Raw genomic sequence first — 20,615 nt, forward strand, 5'->3', positions numbered from 1 at the left:
TTGAAAGTCACATCCTTAGCCGAGAGACATAATGTATAGTAAGTCAAAGATAATTGAACTGTGTTGTTATTGATTGGATGCCTCATTAAAAACCTTGCCGGTCAAAACCTCTTTTCACGATTTTTTAAGAGGAGAAAAGACCGGTTCAAGGAAAAGAGTGCATCATTATACATAGTTGAAATGTAAATACATGATGTTGATTCAACTGTAATATGTCTTCAAATGAGTAGAATTTCATGTCCGAGGAACGACCTTGCCGGACAGCTCTTCTAACTTGTACGCTCCATTGTTGAGGACATGCCGTATCCGGAAAGGGCCGTCCCAGTTGGCTGATAGCTTCCCTTCTGAAGAGTTGCGTCTGGCTGACCCAGTTGCTCTCCATACAAGATTACCTTCGTGAAATGTTCTCGGCTTAACACTTGAATTGAAACGGCATGTCATGTGTTGTTTACATGCCTCGGCCACAATCTGTGCTTTTTCCCGTGCTTCATCGAGGACATCAAGCTCGGCTCGGAGCGAAGCATTGTTAGACTCCTCATGGAAGTGCTGTCTTCGGAATGATGGCTCTCCGACTTCAATCGGGATCATGGCGTCCGCGCCGTAAGTCAGGCGAAAGGGTGTCTCTTTTGTTGCTGATTGTGGTGTACATCGATACGCCCAAAGGACCTCTGGCAACTCTTCGGCCCATGCCCCTTTTGCCGAACCGAGCCGTTTCTTTAATTCGGTGAGGATAACCTTATTGGCCGCTTCGGCCTGGCCGTTCGACTGGGGGTGTTCAACTGATGTAAACCTATGTCGGATGCCAAGGTTTTCAAGGAAAGAGTTGAACTTTTTGTCTGTGAATTGTAGGCCGTTATCCGAGATGATGGCATATGGGATGCCGAAACGGGTAACTATGTTCTTCCAGACAAATTTCTGGACATTATCGGCGGAGATGCAAGCAAGCGGCTCGGCCTCAATCCACTTTGTGAAGTAATCGACAGCTACGAGGAGAAACTTAACTTGTCCCTTCGCCACCGGAAATGGGCCGAGTACATCAATGCCCCATAAAGTAAACGGCCATGGAGAGCTGATGCTATGCAGTTCAGCAGCTGAGGCATGGATGAGGTTCCCGTATTTTTGGCACTGAACACATTTCTTGACAAAGTCGGCGCAGTCCCCCTTCAGAGTTGGCCAATAATAACCGGCCCGCAAGACTTTAGCTGCTAAGGTTCGTCCTCCGGAATGGGAGCCACAAATACCCTCATGGACTTCCCTCATCACGTAATCTGCTTGGTGACTATCTATGCATTTGAGCAGCGGGGTGGAGAACCCCCGTCTGTAGAGGTCCTCGGCTATCATGGAGTACCGAGCCGCCTGTGTTCGCAACTTCTTAGCCTCTAACGGGTCGGCCGGTACTGCGCCGTTAGTGATATAGTTCCGAATGGGTGTAGTCCATGAGGGTGATTCATCTATTGCCATGCACTCGGTTGTTACGCTTGGGGAGGGAACTTCAAGATGAATAGTGGTGCGCATCTGTCCCAGCTTCCGGCTGCTGGCGAGCCGAGCTAACTGATCAGCTCGTTCATTGTTGCTACACAAAACATGGCGAACCTGAACCTCGCTGAATTCATCCTTCAATTTTTGGAATAGATGATAGTATTGTAATAAGTTCGCATCTTTAACTTGGAAATTATCATTGACCTGCTCGGCCACTATCTTTGAGTCGGTCCAGCATATGACTCGCTTCACATCCATCTCGGTTGCCAACCGCATCCCAGCTAGTAGGGTCTCGTATTCCGCTCGGTTATTCGAGGCACGAAAACCGAACCGAAGGGACTGCTCAATTGTGACGCTTGAGGGACTAGCCAGTATCACTCCTGCTCCGCTGCCTTGGGCGTTAGAAGACCCATCGACATGCAAGGTCCATGATTCGTCTTCAAAACGCCCCGAAGGGGTAAGCTCGTTAACAAAATCAGCCAAGTGCTGCGACTTGATTGGACCTCTCGGCTCAAAGGACAAATCGAACTCTGACAACTCGACCGACCATGCCATCATTCGGCCGGCAATCTCTGGTTTTCTTAATACTTTTGCCACTGGACAATCGGTCTGAACAATTATCTTGTGGCTATGAAAGTATTGTCTGAGTCGACGAGCAGTGTAGATGAGTCCTAAGGCTACCTTTTCAATTAACTGGTATCGTCGTTCGGCCTCCTGCAAAGTCCGACTAATGAAATACACTAGTTGTTGCCCTTCTCGGTTTTCTTGTATTAGCGTAGCGCTAATTGAGCTATCGGAGACCGCTAAGTATATGATCATGTCAATGTTGGCAACTGGTTTGGAAAGGACTGGGGGTGTACTAAGGCGCTCCTTGAAATGTTGGAATGATGTTTCACACTCCTGGGTCCATTGGAATCGCTCGGTCTTCTTGAGCAAAAGGAGGATGGGTCTAGCTATCTCAGCTAGGCAAGGAAGAAAACGGGAGAGCGAAGTGAGCCGGCCTGCCAACTTCTGAACTTCTTTCAGGGTACTTGGGCTTTTCATGCTTAGAATGGCTTGGCACTTGTCAGGATTTGCTTCAATGCCGCGACTGGACAACATAAACCCTAAAAACTTGCCGCCTGAGACCCCGAATACGCACTTGTCGGGGTTGAGTCTCATTTGGTGGTGCCGAAGCGCGTGAAACACATCAGTCAAGTCTTGTGCGTGTACAGATACGCTACTTGACTTTACTACCATGTCATCAACGTACACCTCCATACATCGGCCAATGTGGTCACTGAAAATTTTGTTCATCAACCGTTGGTAAGTGGCTCCGGCATTTTTCAGGCCGAAGGGCATAACTCGGTAACAGTAATTGGCTGTTTCGGTGATGAACGCCGTTTTCTCTTCATCCTGAGGGTGCATTCGGATTTGGTTATATCCGGAATATGCGTCCAGGAATGACAGGAATTTGTGGCCAGATGCCCCATCGACGAGCCGATCAATGTTTGGTAGCGGATAGGCATCCTTCGGACAGGCTTTGTTCAAATTAGTGTAGACAGTACACATGCGCCATTTCCCATTCGGTTTCTTGACCATTACTACATTAGCTAGCCAAGTTGAGTAGTGTACCTCCCGGATGAACTTGGCTTCTAGCAACTTACTCACTTCGGCCTCTATTGCCGCCTTCCTGTCCTCCCCAGCCTTTCGACGCCGTTGAGCGATCGGTCTTGCTTCTTTGCTTATGGACAATTTGTGACAGAGGAAACTAGGATCAATGTCGGGCATGTCAGAGGGATGCCAAGCAAATAGGTCACTATTTTTGAGGATCACTTGGCTGACAGCCAATTGTTCCCGCTCGGACAGGTTGGCTCCTATATAAGTGACTTGTGACTCCAACACCCCTACTTGAATCGGTTGTTTGTCATCAACAGGTTCGACTCTTTCGTCCTGATCGATCCGGGGATCAAGGTCCACAGTCGAATGATGGGACACCGAGTGAACCCCACTCGGCCTCCTAGGTACCTCATCTTTTATTCTTGGCAGTCGCAAACTAGCGAAGTAACATTCCCGCGCCGTCTTTTGGTCGGCATGAACCGTGACGACTCGTCCTGACTCGGCCGGAAATTTCATGGCCAAATGAGGGGTAGATACGACTGCTCCGAGCCGATTCAGTGATGGTCGTCCAAGGAGAATGTTGTAAGATGTGCTGGCGTGTACCACCACATATTTAACTGAAACATCTCGGTATTCGGCGCCTTCAAATCCGAACCGAGTCGACAACTTGATGTATCCCTTGGTCTTGACCCGTTCGCCGGAGAACCCGACCAAGGGTTCATCATACGGAACTAGCTCGGACTCCGGGATGCCCAACTGCTTGAACGTATTCCAGTAGAGGATGTCGGCCGAACTTCCTTGGTCGACCAGCATCTTGCGTACAATACAATTGTGAATTTCGACGCTGATTACCATTGGATCATCCTGGTCCGGATCGATGCCTTTAAAATCAGCTTCTGTGAAAGTTATAGTGGGAAGGCGGCGACGAGCAGATTCGATGGCATGAACATGCCGGACAGCCCGCAGGTGTCTTTTTTGTGCAGATGAAGACGAGCCACCTCCGGCGAATCCCCCGGCAATGGTATTGATGACTCGTCGAGGCTGTGCCGAAGGCTCATCCTCTCTTCTATCTCTAGACCGACTACGTTCTCTGCGAGAACGTGTTTCTGTCCTTTGTTCGAGTTGGTCGCGTCTCCGTGACCGGTCTTAGTATCTCGATCGGTTTGGACGCTCAACGAAACCTTGCAGCTGTCCCTGCTTGACTAAGTCTTCAATCTTATCCTTCAGAGCCAAACAATCGTCAGTTGAATGCCCACGGTTGCGATGATATCTGCATGACTTGGTCGTATCGGCCCGAGGAGGGGTTGATGCTCGTTTTAGGATGACCAGTATATCCGAGGCCAGTGCTTGTTCTAATACTGCTGACCGGCTAGTATTGAGGGGCGTGTATTGTGAGTACCTTGGTCCCCGAGGAGGCTTCTCGCGGGGAACCAACTCTTTCGGTCGACTCCGAAAACTCGGCTCGGCCAGCTTGTCAGGTTTTGTTGACACTTCTACTCGGGCTTGGTTCCGGAACTCGGCCAATTCCTCCATCTGCATGTACTTGTCGGCTCGCCGACGCAAATCATCCATGTCTGTAGGGGATTTCTTACAAATGCTGTTGGCAAAAGGCCCTGGCTTCAAGGCAGTGGTAAGGTGGTGTAGAGCTACAGCAGGGTTTAAGTCTCGAATTTCGAGCGTCGCTTTGTTGAATCGGCTCATGAATGTCCGAAGAGATTCCTTCTTCTCCTGACGAATGCTGATTAGTGCCAACGAGGTCAATTGGTGAGGCCGACTGGTAGCAAATTGAATTGTGAACTGGGAAGCCAACGTACTGAACGAATCGATCGAGTTGGCTGGAAGCCGAGTAAACCAACTCAGTGCTCGTCCCTTTAAGGATGTTGGGAAGATTCGGCATAGAGCAGCATCATCGTTTGTGCTTAGAGTAACTTGAGTCAAGAACACATCCACGTGTTCATCTGGATCGGTAGTGCCATCATACTTGTCTAAGGGCAAAGACTTCCAATGGTCAAGGAGTGCCATCTGCATGATGTTCGGGGTAAAAGGATGCCGATGTGCTCCGGCCGGCAAAGGCTGGATCGGTCGGCCGACCGAAGCGTGCGCAGCTGGAGCGGTGACGGAGGTGTGGGGAAGAGAAGAGTGAGGGCCCTGCAAGTGGAACGACCCCTGTGTGTGAGTTGTCTCAGATGGTTTCCATGTGGGATCCCGGTATTGATTTTTCAGCGCAGCATTCTCTTCTCTCAATGCAGCCATCTCGGCAGCATCTCTCTCTCGCTGTTGTTTCATGGCGATCATTTCTTCCTTCATCTGGCGCACCACATCGGTCAAGTTTGTCTCCTCAACCGTCTCGGCCCCGGACTGATGCTCGTCTTCAGACTGTTGCCCTTCAAAATTAGTATTCCTTGTCTTTACCATGATTCTTTTACTCGTAAACTTTCAGTGCTTCTGCAATGCTATCGGTTCGGCCCCACGGTGGGCGCCAAAATGTACCTGCTTAAGGATACACTCGTAGTCTTCTTGGTAAGAAGGGCCGAACGGATACTTCAAACGAATTCTTCAGAGGGGGGAGGTACCTGCAAAAGGCACTCCAACGCTCAAGTAAGGATAAGCACGATATTCTAGGATAATTAATGAACAGTGACATACCTTGTTATGTGTGACCTATTTATAGCATCTGACATGGGCCTGAGCGTGATGGGCCTTCTCAGATATTTACCAAATTAGGTAATACGGTACTAATTGGTTGTTAGGCTTTAATCATGTACTTACCTTTCTTAATTGTGATTACCGTTATGACTTGTTTAACCCTTCGGCAAGAGGCCGAGCCGACAATTCAATACTAGTCGGAACGGCAAATGACCGAACCGTCTAGTCCGTATACAGCAGCTTGTATACTTCCGGTATGATCTATGTCGGAACGGTACTTGACCGAGCCGACTCGATGAGTGATGATGGTCCATATTGGCATTAACCAGACTGATGTTGGTTCTCGGCCTCATGCCGAGCCGACGTTGATGGTGATGCTTGTACGTGGCTTACTATGCATGAGTGTCTGACGAAATGGCACGTGTTGGCCCACGTGACCGATACGGTCTCTCCGGTACAGATGTTAATACTTGATTTAAGAATTTTTAACATGTTATTGATTTATCTGTTCAGTAGTCTTAGAAGTATCATCTCCATCTACAATTTTTCTTTGATAAGAAAGGGAATTTATTTAATGAAAAAAATTTAAAGAAAAGTTATTGAAAACACTACGTGAGATTCTCGGCAAGATTAATGATAAAGGTGTTAACATTAACTCGCAACCATTAAAAAGTAATTAAATGCATATAGACTGAAATTAAGATAACGTATGTTCCGTACAATAGTTAGAAGTTTTTTATTTATTATTATTTTTGAATCATCTAGGTAGAAATTTGAAAATAGTTGACTGCACATAAGAAAATTAATAGTAATATGAAAGAAAAAAAAAATATCATGTTTAATTTTGTAGAAGATTAATTAATTTAGCAATGTTAATTTTCTATAATTACATTTTAAAAATGGAATCAAGCTAGGGCCTTTAATCCTATTCTACACTTGATTTCTTAACGGTTTGATTTTACAAAATGCTAACACATATCCTGTTTAAACCAAAAAGGTTTAAACATTATAGAAATCATAAATAAAAATAAATTGCAACTAATATTTTTAACCAAACCTTCTAGGCATGGCTCCTCTATCCAAGTCATCAAAACCACCCTCGGTGCTTCTTTTCTTGACGAAGAACAAGATCAACCAAGAAACACCAAAGACCATGATGAGCACAAAAGAAATAGAACAAGCCACTGCAACAACTACTTCGACTTGTAACTTGTATTTACTTACGATGTTATTGTCTTTGTTTACCTCTGAATGCGTGGAATTCAGAGTTGAAGTGAACTCCCACGAATGAATAACGTTTTCCTATCTGGACGAGCCGGTTGAACCTGAAAACCCTATGGTTAGCCACACCGGCAGCATTTCTGTTAAATTATGATGTAAAATTCTAGGAAAAAAAAAAGAAAATTCTAAAAAATATAAGATAAAATATATAAGTCTCTATAAAAAACTAAAAGAGTGTAGAGACTTGAAGAGTCTAAAAATTTTATACATTTCTTCTATTATCCAAAGGTGGTGCACCATGCTTATAAATAGGTAAAGTGAGACTTCATTGTAAGCACAACAACTACTACTACTACTCTCTAAAATCAAATAAATTCCTATTATTCACTATCAATTACTATTCAACTATCATATACAATTTCTCAAGACTACTCATGTTACTATCATTCTTCCAACAAATAAAACTAATTGTCTTTTGATATTTTTAAAATTTATTAGTGGTACCAGAGCTACGTTCGGTCATTTACTAGGCGTAGATAAATTTCTCAACTACTTCTAGAAAAACCCAACTATATTTTATACTATTTTTTAAAATATTTTCTCATCCTATGACTACTACCAATCAACCATCATCTATTCCAGTTCCTATTTTCATTGGAGAAAAGTATGATTTTTGGAGTATCAAAATGAAGACATTGTTTTTGCTCTCGAGATTTATGGGACGTTATAGAAGATGAACTTACTATTCTAGAAGACGCCTCTACTCTTATTGTAGCTCAGAGGAAGGGGTTAAAGAAAAAAAAATAGAAAAATTTAATGACGTTATTTGTTCTTCAACAAGTAGTTGATGACACAAATTTTCCAAGAATAATGAGAGCCACGTACAAGTGCAAAGGAAGCTTGCAACACAATATAGGAAGAGTTTCAAGGAAGTGATGAGGTATATATGTAATGTTAAACTTCATTCCCTAAGACATGAGTTTGAATTAATAAAAATGAAAGAATCTGAGACCATAAAAGATTAATATTCTAGAATAAAAGAAATAGTTAGTCAAATGAGAGCCTATAGAGAAGATTTTCTTGACAAAAATATTGTTAAGAAAAATTCTAATTACTATTATCCTTAAATATGATGCAATCGCAATTGCGATTGAACAATCAAAAGATTTTTTTTACACTATCAATGACACACTACTGAACTCTTTTGCAACCTATATGAACAAAGATTGGAAAGGTGAGAAAAAAACTCTATCAAATATATGCCTTTCAATCAAAGCTAAAATTACGATCTCATATATAATAAAGTATACGAAAGAAATAAAAATACCAGAGATATTCCTAGAAATAAAGAAAATTCTAGAAGTTTTTCTAAGATCAATGAAAATTCTAGGCCCACTACTTTGTATTTAAACACATCTTGTGCTTTGCAATACACAAGGAATATGTTCTCTCCATTCATCATTACTCTCAACATGGTATCTAGAGCCTAATCCTTGACCTCCCGGTGGACCCACTATTCATCGGTGCCCGGAGAACGTGTCTCATTCCGTTTTCCAGCTACCCACCCTATCGTGTCTCCTTCCGGCAATTTTTTTCCTATTTTTTTTAGGGTTTTTTTCTTCGCTGCCGCCGCCGCCGCCTTTCCGGCCGGCAACCGCCCCACCCAACTCGCCTTCCTCCGGCGAACCCAACGCCGCCAGTCGCGTGGCAAACGGAGGCTGCACGCGCCCCCACGCGCCGGTTCCATGCTCGCGCAGTTTCTCTCTCCTCTCCGTCGGCCGCCGCGCGTGGCGGCACGTCTGACGACTTTTCCGGCGGCGATCACCGACGCCAGACTCGCCCAGACCCCCTCTACCCAGATCTGTGATTTGTTTTGTGATCGGCCATCGTTTGTCCCGGATCTCTTCCTTCTCGGGCCGTTTTTCTCTCTCCTGTTGCTGTTTCTCTCTCCTGTTACAGCATCTATGGCTTCCTCTTCCGCTGATCAGCCTGACTCTGCTATTTTCACTAATTATGTCAATGTCCCTCTTTCCATTGACAAGTTAGATGGCACCAATTATGATACTTGGGCTTCGGATATCAAACTTTGGCTTAAGGGACAGGATTATGTTGCTCACCTTACCCAAACAGCTCCTTCTCTTGATGAGAAGGATCGTCCTCGTTGGATGAAAATTGACGCTCAAATTTGTAGTGTCCCTAAGTCGACTATTCATCCCTCCTTAAAGCAAATTTTTCGTGCCCATGAGACATGTGTTGATGTATGGGAACAAACCCGAGTGTTATACACCAATGATACTCAACGTCTCTATGGTGTGTGTCAAAACCTCCAGAATATCATCTCCCCACGACGTCTTGATGGCTCCATGGCTGAGTATTTGGGCAAAGTTCATGGCCTCCTACATGACTTCAATGAACTTTTGCCTCCTGCTGACACTCCTGCCAAGGAACTAGAGCAACGCCAAACATTCTTTATGTTGATGGCATTGTATGGGCTTCCTGATGAGTACTCTTCCATTCGTGATCAGATTTTGGGATCTCCGACCGTGCCTACCTTGAACTCGGCTTGGTCCACTCTGTTGCGTGTGCCCTGCAAGTTTTCCCCTGACATACCTTCTTCAGCTCCCACTAGCGACTCCTCTGCTTTGGTTTCTCAACGTGATGATCGTCAGCGTTCTCGCAAACCGGGAAAAGGTCGTCCCAAGTGTGATCACTGTCACAAACTGGGCCACACAATTGACCGTTGCTATGTCTTACATGGTCGTCCCCCTCGCCCTACTACTGTTGTTGCCCACACTGCCTCTCCTGTCTCTACTGCATCTGGTGCTACCCCCTCTAATAGTTCTGGCTCTGGGCCCCTAGCTCTCTTCAATGACTTCCTTAAATGGTATGAAGAACGTCAAGCTTCCAATTCCACTGCTTCTGTTGCGCACACAGGTCCTTCATTTGTTGGTCTCACTCACTCCACCTCTCTTGGCCCTTGGGTCCTAGATTCTGGTGCAACCGATCATATTTCTGGTAATCGGTCTCTTTTCTCATCTCTTTCTACCTCTGCTTCTTTACCCTCTATCACTATGGCTAATGGTTCTCGCGCCACATCTCATGGTGTTGGTACTGTCCACCTTTCTCCTTCTCTCTCCATTGACAATGTCCTTTATGTCCCAGAGTCTCCCTTTAATCTATTATCCCTTAGTCGTCTTACTCGCTCTCTTGATTGTCTTATCTCTTTTACTAAAGATTCTGTTTTCTTACAGGACCGGAGTTCGGGACGGATGATTGGCACCGAATGTGAGTCTCATGGCCTTTATCACCTACGCACCTCTGCTCCTGTTGGTTTGGTGGCAGATTCCCCTTCCCTCATCCATGCTCAATTAGGTCATCCTAGCCTTGCCAAGCTTCAACAACTTGTACCACGTCTGTCTAAGTTGTCTCATTTGTCGTGTAAGTCGTGTCAATTAGGCAAACATAGTCGTAGTTCTTTTTCTCCGAGTGTCCCCAACTGAGCGTTGTCTCCTTTTGCTTTAGTTCATTCTGATATTTGGGGGCCGAGTCGGGTCAAGTCCACTTTAGGATTTCAGTATTTTGTCACTTTTATTGATGATTACTCTCGATGTACTTGGTTATTTTTAATGAAATCTCGTTCCGAATTATTTTCCATATTTCAATCCTTTTATAATGAAATTCAAACTCAATTTGGTGTTTCTATTCGTACTTTTCGTAGTGATAATGCTCGTGAATACCTCTCTCACTCCTTTAAAGCCTTCATGGCTTCCCATGGCATTCTTCATCAGACTTCTTGTGCATATACCCCTCAACAAAATGGGGTGGCTGAGCGTAAAAAATAGACACCTAATTGAGACCACTCGCACCCTCTTACTTCATGGTAATGTTCCTCAACCTTTTTGGGGTGATGCTGTCCTCACTGCTTGCTACCTCATCAATCAAATGCTATCTACTGTCCTCAACAACCAAATACCTCACTCTATTTTATTTCCCACTCAACCTCTCCACCCTCTACCACCTCGCGTCTTTGGATCTACATGTTTTGTCCATAATCACAGTCCTGGTCTTGACAAATTATCCGCTCGGTCTCACAAATGTGTCTTTTTAGGGTATCCTAGGTCTCAAAAAGGGTATAAATGTTTCTCACCCTCCCTTCGTCGCTACTTAATTTCAGTTGATGTCACCTTTCTTGAGTCTTCCCTCTACTTTTCATCTTCTTCCTCTTCTCCTACACCTGTCATTGCCCCTTCACCCTTACCTCTTATTTTTGATACTCCTCCTGTGTCTGCTATGTTACCCGACCCCCCACCTCCGCCTCCGCCTCCACTTCAAGTTTATCATCGTCGGCAACGCTCTAGCCTTCCCATTGGACTCCCACCCGACTCTACTTCGGTGCCACCTCCTTCGTCTCCTCCGGACCCACCACTTGAGTCTGACCTCCCTATTGCCCTCCGGAAAGGTAATCGTTCTACTCGTAATCCTTCCCCTCATTATATTACTCTGAGTTATCACCGGTTATCCCCCTCCCAATATACTTGTCTCTCTTCTCTTTCCTCTGTGTCTATTCCTAAAAATGTAGGTGATGCCTTGGCCCACCCTGGTTGGAGACAAGCCATGCTTGATGAACTGTGTGCTCTTCAGAACAATGTGATGGAACTAGGTGAGGAGATTGATGATTTCTTCACTTGCTCCATGCTTAGGACCGTGAATGCTATTGAGGTTAAGACTCCAATGACTCTTTGAAGCTCCTTGAAGTGTTCTTCAATGGAGAAGAAGCCTTGAAGTGGCTCGGTTACTCCTTAGCTTGAGGTAGAAGCTTAAGGAACCAAGGTAAGGTTGAAGCACCTTTGGAGAGAACTTAGGAGAGAAAGTTCTCTTCGGTTTTTGTGACTCTTGATTTAGAGAGAAAATTCAGATTTCATTTCTCAAATTGGTCAAAAGTGTTTTACAATCAAAGAATTACAAGTTTATAGGATTAGGAAACTTGGAGAGCAAGCTAGTCTTGACCATGGTTGAGTCTAGATAAACCGTCCAAGGTCAAGAGGCTTGGAGAGCAAGCTTCTCACTTGGCTTGCTTGGTAAGCTAGCCAAGGAGAAGCTTGTGCTTCAAGATTCCAAGCTTAAGAAACTCCATGAATTTCGTCCAAGTGTGAACACAAGTGTTCACACAAGTGTGAACACAAGTGTGAACACACTTCTAAGGTGGGCGGCTTCTTGGAATTAATTTACTCCTTTTGATTTGAAAATGGTTAATTTGGTTTAGTTAGGTTCATTCAATGGGAATGGAACCTAGCTAAATCAAATCTATGAAAAATTAGGAGTAAAATGAGTCCAATATGAAAAATTTAGCCTAGGACCACCTTTGGCTAAATTGCTAGGAGCACTCTCTAGCTTACTAAGGACACTCTCTAATTTGCTAATGCCACTCCTACTAGAAAACTAAGAAAAGAATGTATTTCTAGGTTAGGTTAAATGGAGTCAAAGTGTCCAAGTAACCTACCCTAGAATCAATATACAATAGCTACTAAAAAGGGAAATAAAGTGCCTTACAAATACAAAGGCAAAAAATAACCTATACAAAAGAAACTATGTACAAAACATATGAAAAGGTCTTGAAGATCATCCCATTCCTCTTGGTTCTTTTATGATATCACCTCTTGGATTCTTTGGCCTTGGCCATAGTCTATCATCCCCTCCCTCTTGAAAAGGATTTGACCTCAAATCTCGAGGGTCCTCATGATTATTGGCCATACCTACAAATATATAATGAAATTCATTAGAAGTGATATTTTCAACAAATAAATGTGAAAGGAGTATCCTAGAAGGAATCCTTTCATGAACCCTAAAGAAATCTATGATACTAGACCTACTAATATAATGAATAGGATCTTCTCCTAAACATAGACTAGGTATATTTCTAAATCCTAAAAATGTGCTAAAGCTAAAACTATAGCACACTAAAGACTTAATCCTAAAAACTAAAATATCTTGCCTAAAGTACCCTATGTGGTAAGCTAGGCTTTTCCTAAAAAATAAGGAAAATATTACTAAGAAATTCCCTAAACAATTTTGGATTATATTATTTGTTGGATAGTTATGAAAAGAATTTGTCACAAGGAACCTTGAAGGTTCAGATGTTATATCCAACGAATAATATATTCCATAAATTGGGTGCATTATTGACACAACTAAGGTAAGAAGACTATCTACCTTGGGCACCACCAAGGAAGTAGCATGAGAAGTAGAACTAAAAGAAGTCCACTTCTCCTTCACAAAATCTTGAAGTTGAGATTCTTTTTCTTTAAAAATAATGGATTTGTGAATCTCTTCTTCAAGACTAGTGGCAGCGTGAGGGTAAGAGTTAAGGTCTTTATGAATAAAGAGAATAGTTTTCATAGGTTCTTTATTGACAAAGTAATTCTCTTTAGACATAACTCCCTTAGAGGATATTTCTTCCTCTTTACTCTTCCCTACTTTCTCACTTTTTCTTTTTATTTTCATTTGTGTTTGATCCTCAGCCACTTGTTGAGGTGAGAGAGGATAAAACACAAATTTCTTTTCCTTATGAGTGAAGGTAATTTCATTAGTAAGACCATCATGTACTGTTTTCTTTTCAAATTGCCATGGTCTTCCTAACAAAATATGACAAACTTCCATTGGTACTATATCATATAAAACTTGGTCCTCATACTTCCCAATGGAAAATTTGACCTTCACTTGTTGGTTAACTACTATGTCACCATCCTTATTAAGCCATTGCAAATGATAAGGTTGAGGATGTGGCATAGTAATTAGACTCAACTTTTTAACCAACCTAGTGCTACAACAGTTGCACCATGAACCACTATCAACAATGAGAGAACAAGCATTATTTAAAACATTACATCTTGTATGAAAGATGTTCTCTCGTTGTGATAGGGTACCACTAGGTTGATTATGAAGGATTCTCCTAAGCATTAGGAGCTCTCCTTCATAAGGATAAATTGGCTCCACTTTGGACCTCTGAAGCTTTGTTTCAACCTCACTCTCACTAGAAGAGGAGGTAGTAGTCTCTTCTTGACTACTATAAGTGTCATGCCCCCTTAAGATCATAACTTTCTTTGTAGGACATTGAGAAGCAATGTGACCTCTCCCTAGACACTTGAAACATTTAATATCACTAGTCTTTGTGCTAGTGTGTGGAGTGATGAGATCTCTATCCTTATCTTTATTTTTCTCTTTCCTTTTAGCTAATTCTTTGGAGGGTTCTGAAATAATTTTCTTTTCAAAAGGTTTTTCTTCCTCCAAGTAGTCTTTCCTAAGAGATCTAGAGTGGGAGCTTTCCCTTTTAGAAGATTTTCTCAACATTTGTTGTTCTACCCTTACACAAAGTTGGACCAAGTCATTTAGGTCCCTGTAGGGTAGTAGCTCCACTTGGTCTCTAATCTCTAAGTTAAGACCACTTAAGAATCTGGCTACTGTAGTGGCTTCCTCTTCTCTTATGCATGCCCTCATCATTAAAAGCTCCATTTGTTGTCTATAGAGTTCTACAGACATATCTCTTTGTTGAAGCCTTTGGAGCTTATTCATAAGCTCCCTCCCATAGTAGGTGGGAATGTGCCTCCTCCTCATTGCACTTTTAAGATCATTCCAATATTGAATTGGAGGATCATTGTGGAGGCGTCTCTCTCTCTCTAGGGCTGTCCACCAATACATGGCATGCCCTTGGAAGCTAAGGGCAGCCAAAGGTACTTTCCTCTCTTCACTTACCCTATGGCAAGCAAAGAGTTGCTCAACCTTCATTTCCCAATCTAAATAAGACTCCACATCATCTTTGCCAAAGAATTGTGGGAGGTCAACCTTGACTTCCCTTGGCCTAGTAGTTCTCCTAGGAATATGTTGGTAGTGATCCCCTTGATTCATGCTTTCATTAGGGGATGTGTATTGGGAATGTGAGCTCCTACTCTTTTTTTTATGTTTCTTCATATCTTCTTTCAATTTTTCCTCCTCTTGTCTTAAAATTCTCAACTCTTCCTCAAGATAAGCAAGTTGTCCTTCTCTTTCAATTCTTTCCTTCTCTCTTTGAATGGACTCTTGCTTTTTCCATAGTTTAAGTGATTTGAGCTCTTTAGTAATGTAAGAAAGACTTTTTGGAGAGCCATCACTTTCACTATGGGAGGAATCTTGAGACATTTTAATTCAAGAGATATTTTTTTTTTCACACAAAAATAGTTTTTATGAAAATAAAGTTTTGGAGTGCTTTAGACTTGGCACTTAGAGGTCTAAGAGTACAAATTGAACTTTGGAGGGAGGTGAGCTACTAAAGAGCCACTTAATAACCAAGCCTCTTCAAGTAAAAATCTCTAAACCCCCTTGTACTTTTGTCTTGCACAAAACAATTTTCACAAAGAACTTTTCTTAAGGAAAAATAACAAGCAAGTGCCTATGTGTACAATTTATAAGATGCTTGAAAACATAAAGAGCAAGAAAACTTAAATTGCATGAAAACTTAAATGACTGAAAACATAAATTGCTTAAAACATAAATTGCTTGAAAACTTAAACTAGACGTTGAAAGCAATTAAACCTAAGTGAGAGCTTGAAAGGCACCAAAGACCTTCAAGGACCACTCTCACAAGTACTACACGTGATTAGCTATTAAGAGTTCTTAAGGAGAGATGGAGATACACCAAAGGCACTCCAAGACACTCCTTAATAAAGGCCTTGTACAAAAAATTTGGAAATTAAAAATTACAAGAAAATGAAATTCAAATTTTCTTCAAATGAAATGCAAATTCACACTCTAAATGAAATGTAAATTCACACTCAAATGAAATTAGTAGCTGCACCTAATTTTAAGAAAAACAAATTAGCCACTAATTAGAAGCAAATGTTAGTCACGGATTTTGTAAGGAGAAGTAGGTTTTAGAATCAAAAATTTCCGTCACTAAAATTTGTTCTAAATTTTCACAAAAAAATTTCACAATTAGCTTTGTTCTTTCTTGCTCCAATTCAGCCACCAACTGCAGCCTCACAAAGGTGTTTCACTCCTTTTTTAGAAGTAACCTTGAGGTTAGTCACTTCTAGGTGTATTCAAGAACCTTGTCACCAAGAGAGAACAAACTCCCTAAGCAACCACCAAAGCCTTCAAGTAGATATCTCTTGCCTTGGCCTCCTACACCTTTTAAGAAGCACTCAACCACCTTCAAGACTAGAATATTAGTGCTAAAACTGAAAATGAACAATTTAGAATGGCTACACCAAGTGGTAGAAGAAAATGAGACAAGACTAGAAAGAGTTCCACAAATTGACAAGCAAAAATTAAGGCAAATTTGGAAGCTAGCACACACAAGAGTATCCTAGGAAAGGCACTAGAATGGATTACAAAATTAAAAGCTAAGATTATGAACAAAAACAAGACACAAATAGGTGGCTGGACCAACTAAAAATGTAAGCAAAAATTCATCAAAACCGAGAGCAATTTTAAGCAAAATTTTCACTCCTTTTGGCTTTTTCTTTTGCTTTTTCTTTCTTTTCTTTTTAGTAAAATATTTTTCTCTTATTTTTCTTTCAATGTTCAGGAGTTTTAAATGCCTTTTGATCACTTAGGAGTCTCGGTTTTAAGGTAGAAAAACTGCAGCAAAATTTGACACAAAACAAGAGGTGTTCACATGCAATTTTCAACTAGTGCTACACAATTTTGTACTATTTTTTTGTCAAATTTTTAAGCACTCTTTCTCTTGTTTTTCTAATGCATTTAAGACACTCACACCTCTGTTTTGGTTCTGTTTTAATGTTCAAAAATTTCAATAAGTTTCAGCCACTCAACAAGACACAAGAAACCTAATAGGAGTAGTGTTTAACAATTTTTTTTTTGACAAACTTTTAACAAGACATAATAGAAACCTAACTCTAGGAAATTTGCTAGGACTAATAGCAAATTAAGAACTCAATGATGTAAAACAAAAGCACATATGGTGAGGTACAGATTCAATAAGAAAATTCCACAAAAATTTCGGACTCAATCAACACAACACAAAAACTAGGTTAAAACAAGCTAGTCTAGGAATCAATGACATTCAAAGGACTACACATGACTCTAGACAAAACATATGATTCAAAAACAAAAACATACACTAACATTATCAATGTCCAATCACGGACTCATGTTATAGGAATGGAGAAGACTCAAGCAAAAATCAAAACGCACAAGTATAGGAACCTAGGCGCACCACAAATTGATTCAAGAATAAGGAACAAGCAAAACTATGAATCAATTACTTCATATGTGACATAAGGATCCATCAACATATTTATTAAAACTAGATCCATGCAGCAACACAAAGAGACATGTAAAAGGAGGAAGATACAACACGGATTCAAGAACAAAAAGTTAGAAACAAAAACCTCAAGAGCACTAGGCTCTAGATACCAAAAATGATGGAACTAGGTGAGGAGATTGATGATTCCTTCACTTGCTCCATGCTTAGGACCGTGAATGCTATTGAGGTTAAGACTCCAATGACTCTTTGAAGCTCCTTGAAGTGTTCTTCAATGGAGAAGAAGCCTTGAAGTGGCTCGGTTACTCCTTAGCTTGAGGTAGAAGCTTAAGGAACCAAGGTAAGGTTGAAGCACCTTTGGAGAGAACTTAGGAGAGAAAGTTCTCTTCGGTTTTTGTGACTCTTGATTTAGAGAGAAAATTCAGATTTCATTTCTCAAATTGGTCAAAAGTGTTTTACAATCAAAGAATTACAAGTTTATAGGAGTAGGAAACTTGGAGAGCAAGCTAGTCTTGACCATGGTTCACTAGGAACCATGGTTGAGTCTAGATAAACCGTCCAAGGTCAAGAGGCTTGGAGAGCAAGCTTCTCACTTGGCTTGCTTGGTAAGCTAGCCAAGGAGAAGCTTGTGCTTCAAGATTCCAAGCTTAAGAAACTCCATGAATTTCGTCCAAGTGTGAACACAAGTGTTCACACAAGTGTGAACACACTTCTAAGTTGGGCGGCTTCTTGGAATTAATTTACTCCTTTTGATTTGAAAATGGTTAATTTGGTTTAGTTAGGTTCATTCAATGGGAATGGAACCTAGCTAAATCAAATCTATGAAAAATTAGGAGTAAAATGAGTCCAATATGAAAAATTTAGCCTAGGACCACCTTTGGCTAAATTGCTAGGAGCACTCTCTAGCTTACTAAGGACACTCTCTAATTTACTAATGTCACTCCTACTAGAAAACTAAGAAAAGAATGTATTTCTAGGTTAGGTTAAATGGAGTCAAAGTGTCCAAGTAACCTACCCTAGAATCAATATACAATAGCTACTAAAAAGGGAAATAAAGTGCCTTACAAATACAAAGGCAAAAATAACCTATACAAAAGAAACTATGTACAAAACATATGAAAAGGTCTTGAAGATCATCTCATTCCTCTTGGTTCTTTTATGATATCACCTCTTGGATTCCTTGGCCTTGGCCATAGTCTATCACAATGGTACTTGGGATCTTGTTTCTTTGTCTCCTGGGAAGTCTGTGGTTGGATGTCGATGGATCTTCACAGTCAAGGTTGGTCCTGATGGCACCATTGATCGACTCAAAGCTCGTTTGGTCGCCAAAGGTTATACTCAAATTTTTGGATTAGACTATGGTGACACTTTCTCCCCTGTTGCCAAGATGACCTCTGTCAGATTATTCTTAGCCATGGCTGCTCTTCGCCGTTGGCCTCTCTATCAACTGGATGTTAAAAATGCCTTTCTTCATGGGGATTTGCTTGAGGAAATTTATATGGAGCAACCTCCTGGGTTTGTTGCTCAGGGGGAGTCTTCCGGTTTGGTATGTCGTCTCCGCAAATCACTTTATGGTCTTAAGCAGTCTCCAAGGGCATGGTTTGGTAGATTCAGTACTGTAGTCCAACAGTTTGGTATGACTCGAAGCGAAGCTGATCATTCGGTATTTTATCAACATTCCCCTGCTGGGTGTATCTACTTGATAGTGTATGTTGATTATATTGTTCTTACCGGTAGTGATCATCATGGCATTTCTCAGATAAAACAACATCTTTGCCATCACTTTCAGACAAAAGACCTTGGTAAACTTCGGTATTTCTTGGGGATTGAGGTAGCGCAATCTACAGATGGAATTGTAATATCTCAAAGAAAGTATGCATTGGATATTTTAGAGGAAACTGGGCTAATGAATTCCAAGCCCGTTGATACACCTATGGATCCTAATACCAAACTTTTACCGAGTCAGGGGGAGCCTTTCTCAGATCCCGAGAGATACAGAAGACTGGTTGGGAAATTGAATTATCTCACAGTAACTCGTCTTGACATCTCTTTTGCGGTTAGTGTGGTGAGTCAATTTCTCAATTCTCCATGTGCAGGACATTGGAATGCAGTCATCCGCATTCTGAAGTATATCAAAGGTGCTCCAGGAAAAGGTTTATTATATGGCTACAACAATCATACCCAAGTTGTGGGATACTCAGATGCAGGTTGGGCAGGCTCTCCCTCTAACAGGAGATCCACCTTAGGTTATTGTGTCTTTATTGGCGATAACTTGATTTCGTGGAAAAGTAAGAAGCAGAATGTAGTGGCAAGATCTAGTGCAGAAACAGAATACCGTGCCATGGCCTCTGCTACGTGTGAGCTTATTTGGCTCAAACAGTTGCTTAAAGAACTGAGATTTGGCGAAGTTACACAGATGACTCTCATATTTGATAACCAAGCAGCCCTTCATATTGCCTCAAATCCAGTATTTCACGAGAGGACCAAACACATTGAGATAGATTGTCACTTCATTCGTGAGAAGATTTTATCTGGGGACATTACTACTCAGTTTGTTAACTCTACTGATCAGTTGGCAGATGTCTTCACCAAATCATTACGGGGTCCTAGGATTGATTAACAAGCTTGGTGCATATGATCTATATACACCAGCTTGAGGGGGAGTGTTAGATATAATTTTATCTTATAGTTTTTATCTTATAGTTTTTATCTTATGAGCCTAGGCCCACTACTTTGTATTTAAACACATCTTGTGCTTTGCAATACACAAGGAATATGTTCTCTCCATTCACCATTACTCTCAACAGTATCTATAAAGGACAAGTCACTTGGAAAAAGATTGTTGGCATCGTGGAAAACGTTAGAGTCAACATTGTACGAAATTTGGACATGTGGAGAAAAATTATCGCAACAAAAACCAACAACAAGCAAATTTTGTCGAAGAGCAAAATAATATGCAACATCTTTTCTATGTTATCCAATATTCCAACAATGAATCAAAAGGAAGATGGTACTTGGATAGTGGGTGCAGTAATCAAATGACTAATGATCTAAGCATTTTCAAACACTACAAGAAAAACGTAAATTTTCGATGAACATAATCCGTCAATAAAAAAGAATATTCATCTGAAAGAGAGAATTTTCGATGAATACAAATTCGTCAAAAAAAGGGCATAAAAAAATTCTTTAGAATAACCACTTCCCGACCCTCTATCCTTAGACCCACACTTTTTAAGAAACTTCCCAGAAGGTCACCAATCCCTAAATTATTCCAAGTCAAGCACACTTAATTGTGAAGTTCTAATGAGATAAACTACCAAAAAGTAGATGCATCTTATTAGTATAGGTAATACAAATTAATTCCTTTAAGTTAATCTCAACTATACAATCTCATACTTGTACAATCTCTAGA

At 41.4% G+C, this 20,615-nt stretch overlaps 1 protein-coding gene across 1 annotated transcript in view; it reads right to left on the bottom strand.

The window, feature by feature from the left end:
- Nucleotides 1-6,957: 6,957 nt before the first annotated feature.
- LOC109813255 (ABC transporter B family member 6) overlaps nucleotides 6,958-20,615 on the bottom strand; it is a 30,327-nt gene continuing 16,669 nt past the window's right edge. Inside the window, exon 7 of the mRNA XM_083064477.1 lies at nucleotides 6,958-7,049. Within this exon, the coding sequence (XP_082920603.1) occupies nucleotides 6,987-7,049 (63 nt within the window). The 3' untranslated portion in view covers nucleotides 6,958-6,986. The remainder of the gene's footprint in view (nucleotides 7,050-20,615) is intronic.

This window comes from Cajanus cajan, chromosome 9, assembly GCF_000230855.2.
Source record: "Cajanus cajan strain Asha chromosome 9, NIPB_CcT2T_4, whole genome shotgun sequence".
NCBI classification, from domain to species: domain Eukaryota; kingdom Viridiplantae; phylum Streptophyta; class Magnoliopsida; order Fabales; family Fabaceae; genus Cajanus; species Cajanus cajan.